We start from the raw sequence: 19,551 nt of genomic DNA on the forward strand, positions 1-19,551 counted from the left end.
CACATACTCTCACTCTCTCTCTAGTCTCACACATGCTCTCACACACTCTCACTTTCTCTAGTTCACACATGCTCTCTCACACACTCTCACTTTCTCTCTCTCCAGTCTCACACATGCTCTCTCACACTCTCACTTTCTCTCTCTCTAGTCTCACACATGCTCTCTCACACACTCTCACTTTCTCTAGTCTCACACATGCTCTCTCACACACTCTCACTTTCTATCTCTCTAGTCTCACACATGCTCTCTCTCACACTCTCACTTTCTCTCTCTCTAGTCTCACACATGCTCTCTCTCACACTCTCACTTTCTCTCTCTCTCTAGTCTCACACATGCTCTCTCTCACACTCTCACTTTCGCTCTCCCTCTAGTCTCTCACGCACTCTCACTTTCTCTCTCTCTAGTCTCACACATGCTCTCTCTCACACTCTCACTTTCTCTCTAGTCTCACACATGCTCTCTCACACACTCTCTCTCTCTCTAGTCTCACACATGCTCTCTCTCACACTCTCACTTTCTATCTCTAGTCTCACACATGCTCTCTCACACACTCTCACTTTCTCTCTATCTCTAGTCTCACACATGCTCTCTCACACACTCTCACTTTCTCTAGTCTCACACATGCTCTCTCACACACTCTCACTTTCTATCTCTAGTCTCACACATGCTCTCTCTCACACTCTCACTTTCTCTCTCTCTAGTCTCACACATGCTCTCTCTCACACTCTCACTTTCTCTCTCTCTCTAGTCTCACACATGCTCTCTCACACACTCTCACTTTCTCTCTCTCTCTAGTCTCACACATGCTCTCTCTCACACTCTCACTTTCTCTCTCTCTCTAGTCTCACACATGCTCTCTCTCACACTCTCACTTTCTCTCTCCCTCTAGTCTCACACGCACTCTCACTTTCTCTCTCTCTAGTCTCACACATGCTCTCTCTCACACTCTCACTTTCTATCTCTAGTCTCACACATGCTCTCTCACACACTCTCACTTTCTCTCTCTCTCTAGTCTCACACATGCTCTCTCTCACACTCTCACTTTCTCTCTCTCTAGTCTCACACATGCTCTCTCACACTCTCACTTTCTCTCTCTCTCTAGTCTCACACATGCTCTCTCACACACTTTCTCTCTCTCTCTAGTCTCACACATGCTCTCTCTCACAATCTCACTTTCTCTCTAGTCTCACACATGCTCTCTCTCACACTCTCACTTTCTCTCTCTCTCTAGTCTCACACCTGCTCTCTCACACTCTCACTTTCTCTCTCTCTCTAGTCTCACTCATGCTCTCTCACACACTCTCACTTTCTCTCTCTCTCTAGTCTCACACATGCTCTCTCTCACACTCTCACTTTCTCTCTCTCTCTAGTCTCACACATGCTCTCTCACACACTCTCACTTTCTCTCTAGTCTCACATGCTCTCTCTCACACTCTCACTTTCTCTCTAGTCTGACACATGCTCTCTCTCACACTCTCACTTTCTCTCTCTCTCTAGTCTCACACATGCTCTCTCTCACACACTCTCTCTCTCTCTAGTCTCACACATGCTCTCTCTCACACTCTCACTTTCTCTCTCTCTAGTCTCACACATGCTCTCTCACACACTCTCACTTTCTCTCTAGTCTCACATGCTCTCTCTCACACTCTCACTTTCTCTCTAGTCTCACACATGCTCTCTCTCACACTCTCACTTTCTCTCTAGTCTCACACATGCTCTCTCTCACACTCTCACTTTCTCTCTCTCTCTCGTCTCACATGCTCTCTCACACACTCTTACTTTCTCTCTAGTCTCACACATGCTCTCTCTCATACTCTCACTTTCTCTCTAGTCTCACACATGCTCTATCTCACACTCTCACTTTCTCTCTAGTCTCACATGCACTCTCTCACACTCTCACTTTCTCTCTAGTCTCACACATGCTCTCTCTCACACTCTCACTTTCTCTCTAGTCTCACACATGCTCTCTCTCACACTCTCACTTTCTCTCTAGTCTCACATGCTCTCTCTCACACTCTCACTTTCTCTCAAGTCTCACACATGCTCTCTCTCACACTCTCACTTTCTCTAGTCTCACACATGCTCTCTCTCACACTCTCACTTTCTCTCTCTCTCTAGTCTCACACATGCTCTCTCTCACACTCTCACTTTCTCTCTCTCTCTAGTCTCACACATGCTCTCTCTCACACTCTCACTTTCTCTCTCTCTCTAGTCTCACACATGCTCTCTCACACACTCTCACTTTCTCTCTAGTCTCTCACATGATCTCTCTCACACTCTCACTTTCTATCTCCAGTCTCACACATGCTCTCTCTCTCTAGTCTCTCACATGCTCTCTCTCACACTCTCACTTTCTCTCTAGTCTCACATGCTCTCTCTCACACTCTCACTTTCTCTCTAGTCTCTCACATGCTCTCTCTCACACACTCTCTCTCTCTCTAGTCTCTCACATGCTCTCTCTCACACTCTCACTTTCTCTCTAGTCTCACATGCTCTCTCTCACACACTCTCTCTCTCTCTAGTCTCTCACATGCTCTCTCTCACACTCTCACTTTCTCTCTAGTCTCACACATGCTCTCTCTCACACTCACTTTCTCTAGTCTCACACATGCTCTCTCACACACTCTCACTTTCTCTTTCTAGTCTCACACATGCTCTCTCACACACTCTCACTTTCTCTAGTCTCACACATGCTCTCTCTCACACTCTCACTTTCTCTCTCTCGTCTCACACACGCTCTCTCTCACACTCTCACTTTCTCTCTAGTCTCTCACATGCTCTCTCTCACACTCTCACTTTCTCTAGTCTCACACATGCTCTCTCTCACACTCTCACTTTCTCTAGTCTCACACATGCTCTCTCTCACACTCTCACTTTCTCTCTAGTCTCACACATGCTCTCTCTCACACTCTCACTTTCTCTCTAGTCTCACACATGCTCTCTCTCACACTCTCACTTTCTCTTGTCTCACACATGCTCTCTCTCACACTCTCACTTTCTCTCTAGTCTCACACATGCTCTCTCTCACACTCTCACTTTCTCTCTAGTCTCACATGCTCTCTCTCACACTCTCACTTTCTCTCTCTAGTCTCACACATGCTCTCTCTCACACACTCTCACTTTCTCTCTCGTCTCTCACATGCTCTCTCTCACACTCTCACTTTCTCTCTAGTCTCACACATGCTCTCTCTCACACTCTCACTTTCTCTCTAGTCTCACACATGCTCTCTCTCACACTCTCACTTTCTCTCTAGTCTCACACATGCTCTCTCTCACACTCTCACTTTCTCTCTAGTCTCACACATGCTCTCTCTCACACTCTCACTTTCTCTAGTCTCACACATGCTCTCTCTCACACTCTCACTTTCTCTCTCTCTAGTCTCACATGCTCTCTCACACTCTCACTTTCTATCTCTAGTCTCTCACATGATCTCTCACACACTCTCACTTTCTCTCTCTAGTCTCACACATGCTCTCTCACACACTTTCTCTCTCTCTCTAGTCTCACACATGCTCTCTCACACACTCTCACTTTCTCTCTCTCTCTAGTCTCACACATGATCTCTCACACACTCTCACTTTCTCTCTATTCTCACACATGCTCTCTCACACACTTTCTCTCTCTCTCTAGTCTCACACATGCTCTCTCTCACAATCTCACTTTCTCTCTAGTCTCACACATGCTCTCTCACACACTTTCTCTCTCTCTCTATTCTCACACATGCTCTCTCTCACACTCTCACTTTCTCTCTCTCTCTAGTCTCACACATGCTCTCTCACACACTCTCGCCTGCACGCACACACACTCTTTCTTTCTCTCACACATATTCATATCTATGGAACGGATGTCCCTTGAGAAATTATAATGGTCTGGATTTTCTGGGGCCTATAACGTTGTAGGCACAACATACACGGGCCGTAGGTGCCCCGGGAGTTCCGGGTCTGCGCACGCGCGAAACTCCAGAACTTGCGATCTGTCAAGTTTCAGCTGGAAATGGGGATCTGCTGGCGGAAAGTTGGGCTATTTGCCCAACTACTGCCCAGCCAATGCCCATGAAACTCTTAATTGTGAGTATTATAAAAATCAAAGTATATTATATAAAAATAATGTCACATTGCACGACTTTAAAATGGGATTGAATTTCAGCTGCATGCCCTGGTCCAATCATCTCCTGCCCTCTAACCCCACATTTCCTTTTGACTTCCTGCGTGCAGCGTTATTAATGCAACCCTCACTCCTTTAGCTTTGGACTGAGCAGTAGGTGACAGCTTTATTTGCTTCCCTATTTATTTTCGTAGTGTACTTAGGGCTTCTGACAGGTTACGCCACTTTGCTGCTTCACATGATTTCCCATCTGATATCTCCTTCTGAATTGTTTGTTTTATTAAGTCATGCTAAATCAGGTCAAAATGGAGCTTTTAACCCAAGTCTTTGAATGTGAACTGCCTTGGAATTGTGCAGCCCAATATTAGCGCGCAAATATTAGCCATCTTATGAAAATAAAGGGGTTAATTCCTCAGTTAAATTAGCAGACAGCGGAATTAAGTATGTACTCATTCGTGGTACGGACACAATGCATCTTCAAGGCTTACTGAAAGCAGCGTGCTTGCTTTGAACTAGTCGCTGGCTGACTCGAACTAAGAGCCATGCCAAGCAATTATCTTGTGATTACCTAGAGGTGTAAAGCCATCTCCCAGCACCACAGAGCGATTGCATACATTTTAGATGCAATGTAATCTTACCACGCACATTCTGGGAGCACGATCTTATTAGATGTGCTATGTTGGCGTCAGGTGACAACAGGCATAGCATCCAAAGAATTATAAACGGGTGGGGGAGTAATGGGTAAATCAGGTAAAGTCAGACACTTACCTCCCCTTCCAGCGCCTCCCCATTCCCGCTCCGAACCCATATTCCCTAGGAATAACTATAAGCTAAAGACAATTTGCATGATCTTAACTGGGTCTGAAAACCCATCAGTTTACTGTAATTGTTGCTGGCAGATCTGTAATTGAAAAACCTATCAGTAATTCAGATCCAGTGGAGAGTGCCAGTGTGCTATAAGGCTCACACACGTGGGGGATGGGAAATAAGCACGCTGACCTCGTAAACCATCAGAATGACGATCAAGCTGTTCCTGAATTCACCAGAGCTCTGATCGGAAGGGAGGGAAGCGAATGTCAGTTGTGGCTCAGTGGGCAGCATTTTCGCCTCTGAGTCAGAAGGTTGTGTGTTCCAATCCCACTCCAGGGACTTGAGCCCATAAATCTAGGCTGACACTCCCAATGCAGTGCTGAGGGAGTGCTGCACTGTCGGAGGTGCCGTCTTTCAAATGAAATGTTAAACCGAGGCCCCATCTACCCTCTCAGGTGGATGTAAAAGATCCCGTGGCACTATTTGGAAGAGGAGTAGGGGAGTTATCCCCAGTGTCCTGACCAATATTTATCCCTCAGTCAACGTCACTAGAACAGATTATTTGGTCTTTATCACATTTGTGGGAGCTTGCTGTGTGCAAATTGGCTGCCGTGTTTCTCACATTACAACAGTGACTACATTCCAAAAATACTTCATTGGCTGTAAAGCGCTTTGAGACGTCCAATGGTTATGAAAGGTGCTATATAAATGCAAGTCTTTCTTTCATTCAAAACACCTATTGAAAGGAGTTTGGAGACTTTCAAATGAAGATGATTCACAAAGATGATCAGATTTCATTCGCTGCTGAAATCAAGTCAACATGACTGACTGCGTGTTGTATGACGTGTGTGTGCATTATATTTGATTCTGTCGCCAGGTAGCTACGGGATCCCCAATCTCCGATGGGCAGGGATAGCGAGACGCCACTGATCTCCAACACTTCTGTCTCTGCAGTTTTCAGCTATGAGATCTGTGGAGGGCCACCTCCAGTTCTCTCCCTCTCCCGAGTGTGGTGTCCTGTGTTCTCTTCTCCTGCAGCGGGGGGGCGAAGAACAGAGCAATGAGTGAGTGCAGTGGCATGTGTTCACCCGATGGAGTGCTTTTGCTGAGGGTGACTATCGGGGAGAGGCCTCAAATTTTATAAGGATGAGGGTGAGCGGCAGTGGTCGATGGATGAAGTAGGATGTGAGGGGTGCATAGAAAGAGAAGGATGGGTGCGCTTTCAAGTTAAGTGGGTTTGAGGAGTAGGCTTGACAAGGCAGAGTGAGGGGGGGGGGGAGGGTTGATGTGCACAACAGGATGTAGGTGAACTGTTATAATATAAATACAAATATAACTGTTCTCACCTTCCCTGATCTGGTTAGGTCATTGAAGTGCTTCCTGCACTGAATCCAGGGGCATGGCACAATGCTCCTGCTGCTGACCCCCTGGGCCACCTCCTGCCCGCGCCGTTCTCGCGGCAGCAACAAATTTCTTCCTCTCATTGCTGGAAAAGAGTATCTCTCTCCGACTCCGCACTGTTTCCCAGCGGTACATCAGGCTAGCCGCCCTTAAAGCGGAACGCTGCCTTTGAGCATCCTGTGTCTACCTTCTCCGATTGCTGTCTCTACACAAAAACCTTCCAACCCCCCCCCCCCCACCAAATTCCATCTTTGGATTAGTTCTTTCGATACGTCACGTGAGTTCTCGTCACGCCCACTGCCGCGCAGTCAACTCCAAACCCAGTGGTAAAATGATAATGAGGTGGCTGCAATAAAATGCCACAGACTGACGGACTGAAATTCCTTTCGGGTTTAAGACTTAAGACTTGGACAAATGGTTTGCGTTTGCCGCCACAAAATTCATCAGCTGGGTCCGAAATTCGGAGCGCAGCACGACTGGAGGCGTTCCACACTTCTTACAAACAGAGAAACATAGAAACATCGGTGCAGGAGTAGGCCATTCGGCCCTTCGAGCCTGCACCACCATTCAGTATGATCATGGCTGATCATGAAACTTCAGTACCCCATTCCGGCTTTCTCTCCATACCCCTTGATCCCTTTAGCCGTAAGGGTCACATCTAACTTTCTTTTGAATATATCTAACGAACTGGCCTCAACAACTTTCTGCGGTAGAGAATTCCACAGGTTCACGATTCTCTGGGTGAAGGAGTTTCTCCTCATCTCGGTTCTAAATCGACTATGCCTTATCCTTAGACTGTGAGCCCTGGTTTTGGACTTCCCCGACATCGGGAACATTTAGGGCGCTAGGCCGGCTGAGCAACTGAAAATCCCGACCTAAACAGCCGGCCTGGGAGCGCCCTAAGAGAGGCTTCTGTGGAGGAAAAAAAACCTGAAAAAAACCCTACCACAAACATAAAATAAACACAAACAATCATACTTACCTGAGGTAGACATTTCTTCAATCACTTTGGCCGCTACAGCTCAGACCGCCCGCTTTTACTGGCGATTCCACTAGGGGCGCTACGGAGCGGGCGCGATCCAAATATCGAGATTGTGTTGCAACCAGGGACGTCGCATGCCGGCTCGCCTCTCCCGGGTGGTAATGCTCCTCGTATCCGCAAACCCGACACCGGATGTCCCGGCAGGGCACTGGAAGCTGGCTGCCTGGCCGCAACTGCTTTCCCGCTGCCATTGCCGGCCCTTCGGGGCGCTAAGAGGGGGCGGCAAAAGACTGAAAATCCAGCCCTACAGTGTCTATTAAAAAAATCAGCTGTTGATTTTCTCTCCTCCTCTCCTCTTGAAGGCAGCGATGACTTATTGTATATGGATCCATGGGTGGTCGTTATCATCTGGTACTTCACCCAAGGGTCATTCATCATTCAATTTTGGTAAGCTATTTGACCATAAGGAGGTCGCAAAGGAGCCTCATCCTTTCATCTCATGCCCACATACCGACATTCACGAGGGACTCTGGACCGAGATCAGAAGTGGAAACCCTGCTTGATTTTCTTTCAACCTTTTCTAACTCATGGGTGCTGAGGCCGATTTTACTGACCCAACCACTGTCCAGACTAATGCTAGAACCTAGAACCTTCCTGGGATGTATGGGTCAGCTATTCACTGGCCTAAATCAGGAGGGCATTCTGTGGACCTTATTTAAGATTCTTGTCAACCGTGACAGTTGTGGCTTAGTGGGTATCAGCCTCCTCTCTGAGTCAGAAGGCTGTGGGTTCGTGTCTCACTCTAGGCTGAGCACAAAAATCTAGGCTGACACTCCAGTGCAGTGCCGAGGAAGTGTTGCACTGTTGGAGGTGTCATCTTTCGGATGAGACGTTAAACTGAGGCCCCGTCTGCTCTCTCAGGTGGACGTAGCAGATCCTATGGCACTATTTCAAAGAAGAGCATGGGAATTATCCCCGGTGTCCTGGTCAATATTTATCCCTCAATCAGCATCGCTAACTCAGATTATCTGGTCATTATCACATTGCTGTTTGTGGGAGCTTGCTGTGCGCAAATTGGCTGCTGCGTTTCCTACATTACAACAGTGACTACACTTCGAACGTACCTCATTGGTTGTAATGTGCTTTGGGACATCCGGTGGTCATGAAAGACGCTACAGAGATCAACTTTTTCTTGAACAGAAGACAAAACTAGAATTATTACCCCAAGTCATTGTTACAATGGCTCAATGAGTATAGTGTCGAAAGAACTCATCGAACAATGAGACTATCATCATTGTGATTGTGAGTTCCAGGTATTTTAATGCAAATTACCATCCTAATTTGCCCTTGCCTTAAATATCAATGAGATCTTGACCTTCACATTCATGAAAGAACTGTAGTAACTTATCTCCACAGCGTAGACGAGAGATAGTGAAGAGCCCTTGGTTGTAGAAAATGAACTATTTGTCAACATTAGTTATGTAATCCTAAACACCGGAGGCACAATTAAGTTACATCATTCATGTCATAGGATTATTTGCATTCAATTTGGCACTAAACATGGTCTCATCTAGTAGTTGAACCCTTAAGAGTATGTTGGAAGGTTGAACTCTGTGTTTTGTGATTGTAATTGTGATATAATATAGAGTAGTTGCAGATTGTTGGAAGGGCCAGCAATCAACCTTTACATAGAAACATAGAAACACAGAAAATAGGTGCAGGAGTAGGCCATTCGGCCCTTCGAGCCTGCACCACCATTCAATATGATCATGGCTGATCATGCAACTTCAGTACCCCATTCTTGCTTTCTCTCCATACCCTTTGACCCCTTTAGCCATAAGGGCCACATCTAACTCCCTTTTGAATATATCATATGAACTGGCCTCAACAGCTCTCTGTGATAGAGAATTCCACAGGTTCACAATTCTCTGAGTGAAGAAGTTTCTCCTAGTTTTTCGAGCCTCTAAAAATATCTGGGTCATCTCGATAAAAAGTCAAAACGCATTCTCGTGTCACCGTACACCAAATGATCTCACCCAGAGACTGATGGCAAAAGAGCCAGTCCACACATATGTGTGTAGTCAGACACTGATTGATAGGAAAAAGCCTTCAAAGTTAAACTTTATTATGACTCGCAGATCTCACATGGTGTTGCTTTACAAAATTGTTTTACTTTCCATTTAGTTGTCCACAGCAGGATATAGTGATATACTGGTTATGTTACTGGACTTTTTAAATGATTCATTCATGGCAGGGTCAGCATTTATTGCCCATCCCGAATTGCCCTTGAGAAGGTGAGGTGAGCCGCCTTCTTGAACCGTTGCAGTCCATGTGGTGAAGGTACTCTCACAGTGCTGACTTTGTCGTAGCGATTTGGTACAACTGAGTGTCTCGCTGGGCCATTTCAGAGGGGCAGTTATGCGTCAACCACATTGCTGTGGGCCTGGAGTCACATATAGGCCAGACCCGGTAAGGACGCCAGATTTCCTTCCCTAAAGGGCATTAGTGAGCCAGACGAGTTTTTACGACAATCTGGTAAGTTTCACGGTCACCATTACTGATATTAGCTTTTTTATTCCAGAATCATTTAATTAACCAACCGCGTAGCTCCGCGCCTCTCGCGGAGTCTTTCCGCACGCGCCCCGCACCCCGCACCCCGCAGAGCAAGTGGAGCGTGATATTTTGCATTCCAGTTGCTCTCGGGGGCGGTATCCCGAATTTAGGTCGCGGGATGGGACTTGCGCGCCTAGAGTAGGACCTCCCGCTTCACAGCTGTTACCGTCCCCGAACGGGACGCTGCACAATTTCGAGGCCAGGTTCTGCTGGCCAAGTCCTTTTCTTCTTCACCCAACATGTGTACTGGTAGGCTTAGGTTTGTATGTAGATCTTATGATGATTCTGTAATCAGATTCAAGTTGGTGCTATTTTCCATTAACTGGTTAATTGCTGTTTTAAACCTGTTTAAAGTAGACATGATTTTGAATGATAAAGGAGTCAAGGATTATGGGGAGCGGGCAGGGAAGTGGAGCTGAGTCAATGATCAGATCAGCCATGATCTTATTAAATGGCGGAGCAGGCTCGAGGGGCCATATGGCCTACTCCTGCTCCTATTTCTTATGTTAACAGCTGTATTAGGAACGCAGGGGCAGGAATTTAGCTGGAAGGCGGTAGGGAATATTCCAAAAAGGTGAAATGAAAACCCTTACATTTCTACATCTATCATTTTGGCAGACATTTTAAAAATCGTTTTCCTCTTCGAGTGCTGAATATGAGCTTTTATGTTCTAATGTTTTTCCCTTTGCTTGTTCAATGGCATCTTTGCAATTTAAAATAAAGGACCAAATGTTATTTGAATATTAATAACACCAATCTTTTAAAATGATTGAGTCCTCCAATATTCTCCCCTGAAAGCACGAATATTGCAGAACCTTACCCAAATGACCTGTTCATGTCTGGGTCCAGACAGTGAGCACTGACAGGCCATTTGACTTTGGAAGTCCAACAACTAAGACTGATCACATGACATCGACACGTGGCCAATTCCAGCAGGATGTAGAGGATTGACACCAGGAGAAAAATGGCTGTCTCATTTTATATTATCCTCTAGCTTAGTCCAAGGACACTGATGACATTCATGGCACCTGAACTGCAGTCTTGGCTAACTCGCTATAGACTGGGGATGGAACCTTAATTATTATGATTATGGTCTGTACAGTTCAGCTTTGCAGAGAGCCATGAATTAAGCATCTGAGAAAGAAAGACTTGCATTTATATAGCGCCTTTCATGACCACCAAATGTCTTGAAACACTTTACAGCCAATTAAGTGCTTTTGAAGTGTAGTCGCTGTTGTAATGAGGGAAACGCGGCAGCCAAATTGCAAGCTCCCTCCAACATCAATATGATAATGATCAGATAATCTGTTTCAGTGATGTTGATTGAGGGATAAATATTGGCCAGGACATTGGGGCTAACTCCCCTGCTCTTCTTCGCAATAGTGCCACGGGATCTTTTTACATCCACCTGAGAGGGCAGATGAGGCCTCGCTTCAACATCTCATCCGAAAGACGGCACCTCCGACAGTGCAATACTCCCTTAGCACTGCACTGCTGGAGTGTCAGCCTAGATTTACATGCTCAAGTCCCTGGAGTGGGACTTGACCCCATGATCTTCTGACCCAGAGGCGAGAGTGCTGCCCACGGAGCCACAGCTGACAATCTGAGCCATCGAGAGAGCTACTTAATCCTGTCTACAGTCTCTCTGTTACTTGGCTATAAAGCACTTTGAGGCATCCTGAAATGGTGAAAGGCGCTATATAAATACAAGTCTATCTTTCCTTTTAACATTTTATCTAGTAAGGTGTTGACACCTCATTTGGGGATTTTATAGTTTGGGGTTTACAAGTAACAGGTACCTCATTGAACAAAATCACTGAAAAATTCCAAGAGTCAATCTACGAAAGAAATATCCACATATGTATTTGCTTCTGAAGCCCTTGCTTTACATGATGCTGCACATTATGTCCTTCATGGCAAACGAGCCAAAGGTGGGCAGCGGAAACGTTACAGGGACACCCTCAAAGCCTCCCTGGTAAAGTGCGACATCACCACTGACACCTTGGGAGGTCAAGCGCAGACAATGGAAGGGGCGTGCGGCAAACCAGTCCCACCCACCCCTTCCCTCGATGAATGTCTGTCCCACCTGTAACAGGGTCTGTGGCTCTCGTATTGGACTGTTCAGCCACCAGAGAACCAGCTTTAGGAGTGGAAGCAAGTCTTCCTCGATTCCGAGGGACTGCCTATGATGATGCTGTGTGAGGAATAAGATGGAATACCATGGTGACAGCCATGCTATGTTTTAACTCACCTTTCCCTCACTCGTCCATTGTTAGTACAAAACATTTTTTAAATTGCAATGCGTTATGAAGTTAACCAAGGTTTTCAGCTATCAGTTGCTGGGGAAAGCCCATTGTTAGCAGTATAAAGTATAGAACTGTGATAGACCCTCGCCTCCTCTAAGACGCTTCTTAAAACCGACCTTTTTGACCAAGTTTTGGCCACCTGTCCTAATACCACCTTATGTTGCTCAGTGTCAAATTTTGCTTGATAATGCCTTGCCTAGGACGTTTTACTACGTTAAAGGTGCTATATAAATCCAACTTGTTGATGGGATGTGCATGCAACTAGTATCTCATGTAAATGACACCAATGTTTCCCACATTACAACAGTGAGTACACTCCAAAAGCACTTCATTGGCTGTAAAGTGCTTTGAGACGTCCGGTGGTCGTGAAAGGTGCTATATAAATGCAAGTCTTTCTTTCAATGAGGCCACTTAGACTCAAACTCCCAATTTTAAGACCTGAAAATTAATTTTTGACCTTACCTGATTTGATGCCTGCCCCTATGCAGAACACATCATGCCTCGAAAAAACGCTCTTTCTCCTTGCCTTGACCCTAATTAATATGCATATTGAATATCAATTAACATTGGCGCCCAGAACATTTTGAAAGCTCCAAATATCCGAGAGCAGAGGTTTCTGCCTCTCATGTATATCTGATGGTGCACTTCAGTTCAACGTCACCCTACTCCCGTCCTGACCCTGAATACATCACTGAACCATTTGTTGGTGCTAAATTATTTCTGACCTTTAATAAAGCTTCAAGAGTCATTCAATATGTTTTTCTTAACAAAAAGAAATTACATTTTAGTGTCCCACGTCATTCTGCTATTAATTCTAGTCCTGCGGAAGAGACCATACTTTGTTTATCTGCAGCAGTGTACACAGTTTATCGATTATCCATTCCCTTTGTATGAAAAATTTATAAAATAATGTGACACAAAACTATAGCTCTAGAATAACTGGTTATCTAAAAAAAAATCACAGTTATACAGAAGTAAAGAGAGTTATATGTAATAAACTTGATTACTTGCGACTTGCTCGGTCCTCATATAACCTCACAAGTTGGAAGGGAGCTTGGGTCGGGCAGGTTCCAAATCAGAACCAAAGCCGATTGATCCTTTCCGAGGAACAGTTTCCTCTTTGGGTAATGGAGCTGGGACAGTAGCAGCAGATGCTCCAAGTACTTGTCCTTGGGGTTGAGATAAAGAGCTGGAGGACACCTGCCGAGGTAGAGTCATACACTCAGGGATGGAGTGGCACGGTTTGCTTAAGCGTCCGGGTCTAGAAAACGTTGTCGAGCTGCCCACAGATTCTCTGACTGAGGAAGAAGGGCTGCTCCGGTGCATTGCCTGGGCCAACTCTTGGGGCAAGGATGGCTGAGAAGTGGAAATCATCTTCAGGTCTGTGAGACGTCCGACGGGCAGTGGCTGCGTATTTTTGAGAGTTATGATCTGTTGCAGCGCCGTCGGGGTCTGTGGCATCAGGAGAGAAGTATGGGAGCCCGAGACATCAGGCGGACCGCACTGAAATGTTCTTTTGGTCACTGGGCTTTGCACGGGAGGACTCGGGGCACAAGGGGCGTAGCACAGAGAAGCGGCGGCTGAATGTTGTAGCGGGGGCATGGCAAGCAACGGGTAGCTGGGCTTCTCGGGCTGAATTTGGACCACGGAGCTGGGCTGCTGTCCCAATCCACTCGGTGGCATTTGGAAGTGTGCCGACGGGGAGCCGGAGCTGCCTTGAGGAAGGTGGCTGAAACTGGAGGAGGGGGGACTGATGCTAGGCTGATGGAGCTGGCTGAGGCTCGCAGAGGGGGAGCTGGATGGCATCTGTGGAAAATGCTTCAGGCCAGCCGACTGCTCACTGGCTGGGAAGTGGAGGTGGCCAGTGTTCACCTGGGGCGACTTCGAGGCCGATTGGAATTGGCTGAAGCCACTGGCGGCGGGGCTGGACGAAGGCTGGTGGAGCTGGGTGAAGATGGGGGAGGACGATCCCAGAGCGGGGGAGCTGCTCAAAAACTGCTGGAGTTGCCCCAGGCTGGACGAAGGCGAGCTGGCCCGGGATTGCTGCGCCTGGCTTAAAGCAGCCAAAGTTGGAGCTGGGTGGACAGCAGCGGGGGAGCCGGTTGTGAGTTGCTGCAGCTGATTCAAACCGCTGGAGGCTGTGGGCGATTCTGCACAGGGAGTCGGTGCTTGAGACGGTGTGCTGGACGGAGAACCCACCGACGAGGGCCCCGTGGCTGGAGCAGAATACTGTACCCTCTTCAGCTGCCTGGGCGTCTGGCTGGACGGCTGGCCCAGGGAGCCCAGGATGGACACCGGGGGCTGGAACATCCCTCCAGGGAGGCGTGGGTGATGATGTGTGAGTGCGATGGCCACCGAGGTGGTGGCTGCCGCCGCTTGGAGCGGGGCTTGAACCAGCGGTGTCCAGATGACCGGGGCTGGCGTGGACACCGTGGGCACCGGTCTCTGGATGTTCTGTGCCATGTCCCTGTCGTGTTGCACAATCTGCTGTATGATCTCGTTCTCCTGATAGTTCAAGGCACCAGAGCTCAGGTCATGCTGCACCTTGTGGAGCAAAATAGAGTTCTTCTTGCCTGCAGAAACAGAGGGAACATGTTAGAAGATCGTTTGTTAATTGGCAAAATCAAGGTGACTGACCAAAGAGGCAAAGATGAAGGGAATTCTTTTTTACGCAGCGAGTTGTTGTGATCTGGAACGCACCGCCTGAAAGGCTGGTGGAAGCAGATTCAATACTTAATAAGTGAGTTTAAGCTTTACTGTAATAGTGGTAGGAGGATTAGAGGGGGTTTGAGGAGAAATGTTTTCACTCAGAGGGTGGTGGGGTGCCTGGAACTCACTGCCTGAAAGGGTGGTAGAGGCCGAAACCCTCATCTCATTTAAAAAATACTTGGATGTGCACTTGAAGTGCCCTAACCCACAGGGCTACGGACCAAGAGCTGGAAAGTAGGATTAGGCTGGATAGCTCTTTGTCGGCCGGCCCTGATACGATGGGCTGAATGGCCTCATGCTGTGCTGTAAATTTCTATGACTCTATGCAGTCATCTTAGTCAGATTTAAAAGCACGGCAGCGTTCCGTGCTGGTACTGACAAGGTCAGAGGGTTGGCACCAGGCCTGTGCCGAGGGAGCTAATCTTGGTCCGAACTTGCCGCAGGTGCACTGTGGGACTGGCTCAGTGCCTGCGGCTACACAGGAGCGAAGAGATCGTCCACAGATCCACTCCCGATTGCTGTCCAGTGACCTCTGCATTTGCAGAAGATGGGAGTGGGCTTGGCTGTAACACCTCTATGATTGAATATCCTGCCGATATTCACTGCATAGACTCAGAAAAGAAAGATGATGGGTACTTTAGTGCGATCGTCTCTCATGAAATTGCGCAGTCCATGTGGCACAGGACATACAGGACAAAGATAAATCGTGAAGAAACAATATTGTGAGTAATTTGTCAGACTATTGCGAGGATATGATTAAGTCGTATGATAAATATCACTATAGTTATCTATAGTGCGTAATCTCACCATACTGTAATTAAAATGTCAGTTCTAAAGTAGTCAATGAGTTCAATTCCATCAGTTAATTAAACGGCTGGAATAGATCTCCACAATAGCAATTGGCTCATATCATAGTGTGATGGATTAGGGGTTGCAAACCTGAGTTCCATTTTCAAATAATTTAGCCCCATATGACCAAGGGCTTCTTTTTGTTCCTGAGATGTAGGTAAAGCTACATCCAGTGTGGAGGGGAGTGGGCAGGTGGGAGGACTGCTCCTGGGCCTGGCCAAGGGGGCCATTAACCGGTCCAGGCAGCGGGCGGTCAAGGGGGTCGTTCAGCCCGACCTCCTGCCTCTCTTCCGCGGCTGCGATCACGCCAGGGTGTGTCCCTGGAGATGGAGCTTGCGGTGTCCATCGGTATGCTCGCGGCCTTCCGCATGAGATGAGCACCGGAGGGACTGGAGTGTATCATCATGACCACCGACAATCAAATTTTAATTTGATCGTTTCAGGTTTGCTTAAAGTTTTTGTTAATTTGTGTGTTCTAGTGTCCCGTTAAAAAAGAAGGCAGACAAAAAGCAGGAAACTATAGACTGGTTAGCCTAACATCTGTGGTTGGGAAGATGTTGGAGTCCATTGTTAAAGAAGCAGTAGCAGGACATTTGGAAAAGCAAAATTCAGACAGGCAGAATCAGCATGGATTTATGAAGGGGAAGTCATGTTTTGACAAATTTGCTGGAATTCTTTGAGGATGTAACGATGAGAGTGGATAAAGGGGAACCAGTGGATGTAGTGTATTTAGACTTCCAGAAGGCATTTGACAAAGTGACACATAAAAGGTTACTGCACTAGATAAAAGTTCATGGGGTTGGGGGTAATATATTAGCATGGATAGAGGATTGGCTAACTAACAGAAAACAGAGAGTAGGGATAAATGGTTCATTCTCTGGTTGGCAACCAGTAACTAGTGGGATGCCGCAGGGATCAGTGCTGGGACCCCAACTATTTACAATCTATATGGAAGAAGGGACTGAGTGTAACATAGCCAAGTTTGCTGATGATAAAAGCAATGTGTGAGGAGGACACAAAAAATCTGCATAAGGACATAGACAGGTTAAGTGAGTGGGCAAAAATTTGGCAGATGGAGTATAATGTTGGAAAGTGTGAGGTCATGCACTTTGGCAGAAAAAAAATCGAAGAGCAAATTATTATTTAAATGGAGAAAGATTGCAAAGTGCTGCAGTACAGCGGGACCTGGGGGTACTTGTGTATGAAACACAAAACGTTAGTATGCAGGTACAGAAAGTGGAATCTTGGCCTTTATTGCAAAGGGGATGGAGTATAAAAGCAGGGAAGTCTTGCTACAGCTATACAGGGTATTGGTGAGGCCACACCTGGAATACTGCGTGTAGTTTTGGTTTCCATATTTACGAAAGGATATACTTGCATTGGAGCCAGTTCAGAGAAGGTTCACTAGGTTGATTCCGGAGATGAGGGGGTTGACTTATGAGGAAAGGTTGAGTAGGTTGGGCCTCTACTCTTTGGAATTCAGAATAATCAGAGCTGATCTTATCGAAACGTATAAGATTATGAGGAGGCTTGACAAAGTGGATGCAGAGAGGATGTTTCCACTAGTGGGGGAGACTAGAACTAGAGGGCATGATCTTAGAATAAGGGGCCACCCATTTAAAACTGAGATGAGGAGAAATTTCTTCTCTCAGAGAGTTGTAAATCTGTGGAATTCGCTGCCTCAGAGAACTGTGGAAGCCGGGACATTGAATAAATTTAAGACAGAAATATGCAGTTTCTTGAGCGATAAGGGGATAAGGGATTATGGGGAGTTGGCGGGGAAGTGGAGCTGAGTCCATGATCAGATCAGCCATGATCTTATTAAATGGTGGAGCAGGCTCGAGGGGCCGTATGGCCTACTTCTGTTCCTATTTCTTATGTTCTTATGTTTAATAAGAGGGCACTCGGCTTTATTTGTTTACTCAAAATAGCTGTAGGCGAAGCTGACAGGTCTGCGTTTATTGCTTCATTTCCCTGACACGTCAGAGAATATAACAACCACACATAGGTTAAACCAGGTAGCGGTGACAGTAAGTTCCCTTTCTCTGAAGTCTATCAGTCAAACATTTGACAATATTATAATAAAACAGCAGCTTTAATGGTCATTTCTTTCTGGTGTCACCCCACAAATTGATTGAGTAGATCGGGCCTATATTTTCTGAAGTTTAGAAGAAAGGTAATCTCATTAAAACATGTAAGATACTGAGGGGGATTGACAGGGTGGATGCTGAGAGGTTGTTTCCCCCTGGCTGGAGAGTCTCGAACTAAGGTGCATAGTGAGGATAAGGGGTCTGCCATTTAAGACTGAGATGCGGATGAATTTCTTCACTCAGAGGAATTCTCTTCCCGTAAGTGCTGTGGATGCTGAATCGTTGAGTATATTCAAGGCTGAGATAGGTAGAGTTTTGGCATCTAGGGGAATCAAGGGGTATGGAGATCAGGCAGGAAAGTGGAGTTGTCAAAGGTCAGCCATGACTTTATTGAATGGCGGAGCAGGCTCGAGGGGCCAAATGGCGTACTCCTGCTCCTAATTGTATGTGAGAACATAAGAACATAAGAAATAGGAGCAGGAGTAGGCCATATGGCCCCTCGAGCCTGCTCCGCCATTTAATACGACCATGGCTAATCCGATCATAGACTCAGGTCCACTTCCCTGCCTGCTCCCCATAACCCCTTATTCCCTTATCGGTTAAGAAACTGTCTATCTCTGTCTTAAATGTATTCAATGTTCTTGAGTTATAAGAGTTATTGAATATAATTCGCCATGGTAGGATTATGAACTCATGACCATAGACTAGAAGCTGCAGTACTATAACCATTACTCTGCCATATGGTGTCATTACACATGCAGAATTCTTACAGGGAAGTAGAGATAACTCCTGCGGCCTATGTAGGCGACTCAAAGCATTCTAGCCAGAAGAACAAGGATCTGTTGAGAAAGATTCATATTAACAAAGTGGCAGGGACAGAAAATGGAATGAAATGAAAGAGGATATCTCCTCCTCTGGGCAAGGTTGGTAGAGCTTAATTGGCCAGTCAGACTGCCACACCCATTATATGGTGATAATATAACATTGTGGTGATTCGCCAGACCAAATCAGATTAAGTTGTGCTGTAAATGTGAAATCTCTCCCTGTTTTTACCATGTCTTAAAGGATGAATTCCAGTAATCCTACTAGCTCGTAGAAGAGGCATTATGCTACTAATTAATGGAGTTGCAATATGCTATCTAATCCGTTATTCCCCGCAGAGATTTTACTGCCCGCGATTTAGTGGGTGAAAAGAAAATGAAAGCAAAGTTACATTTCTCAGGCTTCTTTCTCACCCTATTGTGTTGATCCAACGATTGGTTTGAGCGTTATAATTCAAAGGGGCTAACAAACCTCCCGGGGGCCGGGACTTTTATCGCCTGGCCCGGAAGTCCTGCCCCTGATGCGGAATTGGGCACATGCGCCCTACAAAGCAGGGGGAGCGCTGTCTCGGGCGCTCCGTGATCCTTGGAGGGGCGCTCCCCGGGAGGCAGGGCGACACTGAGTCCACTCCGTTATGGGTGTCGGACTGCTGGCCCGGTCGATCGGGTCCCCTGTGGCCCAGTGGCAGCCACCACCAGTCCTGCAGAATGCGCAGAGGAGGGGGCGTCGTGGTGCATTAGCGATATCCGCGTAGCGCTGCGCTCCTGAGCACGGCACTTGCATTACACGACGCACATCCCACCCTGGGAGCACCCCTGCAAGGAAACGGAGCGGCGGAGACGGTGCTTTCGCCTTGTTTGAGGT

At 46.8% G+C, this 19,551-nt stretch overlaps 1 protein-coding gene across 1 annotated transcript in view; it reads right to left on the reverse strand.

Moving 5' to 3' along the window:
* Window positions 1-13,154: 13,154 nt before the first annotated feature.
* The window catches only part of LOC139233720 (potassium/sodium hyperpolarization-activated cyclic nucleotide-gated channel 3-like), a 350,402-nt gene continuing 344,005 nt past the window's right edge, over window positions 13,155-19,551 (reverse strand). Inside the window, exon 8 of the mRNA XM_070864182.1 lies at window positions 13,155-14,790. Within this exon, the coding sequence (XP_070720283.1) occupies window positions 13,253-14,790 (1,538 nt within the window). The 3' untranslated portion in view covers window positions 13,155-13,252. The remainder of the gene's footprint in view (window positions 14,791-19,551) is intronic.

The sequence above is a fragment of the Pristiophorus japonicus genome, chromosome 21 (genome assembly GCF_044704955.1).
Source record: "Pristiophorus japonicus isolate sPriJap1 chromosome 21, sPriJap1.hap1, whole genome shotgun sequence".
In the NCBI taxonomy this organism is placed as follows: Eukaryota; Metazoa; Chordata; class Chondrichthyes; family Pristiophoridae; genus Pristiophorus; species Pristiophorus japonicus.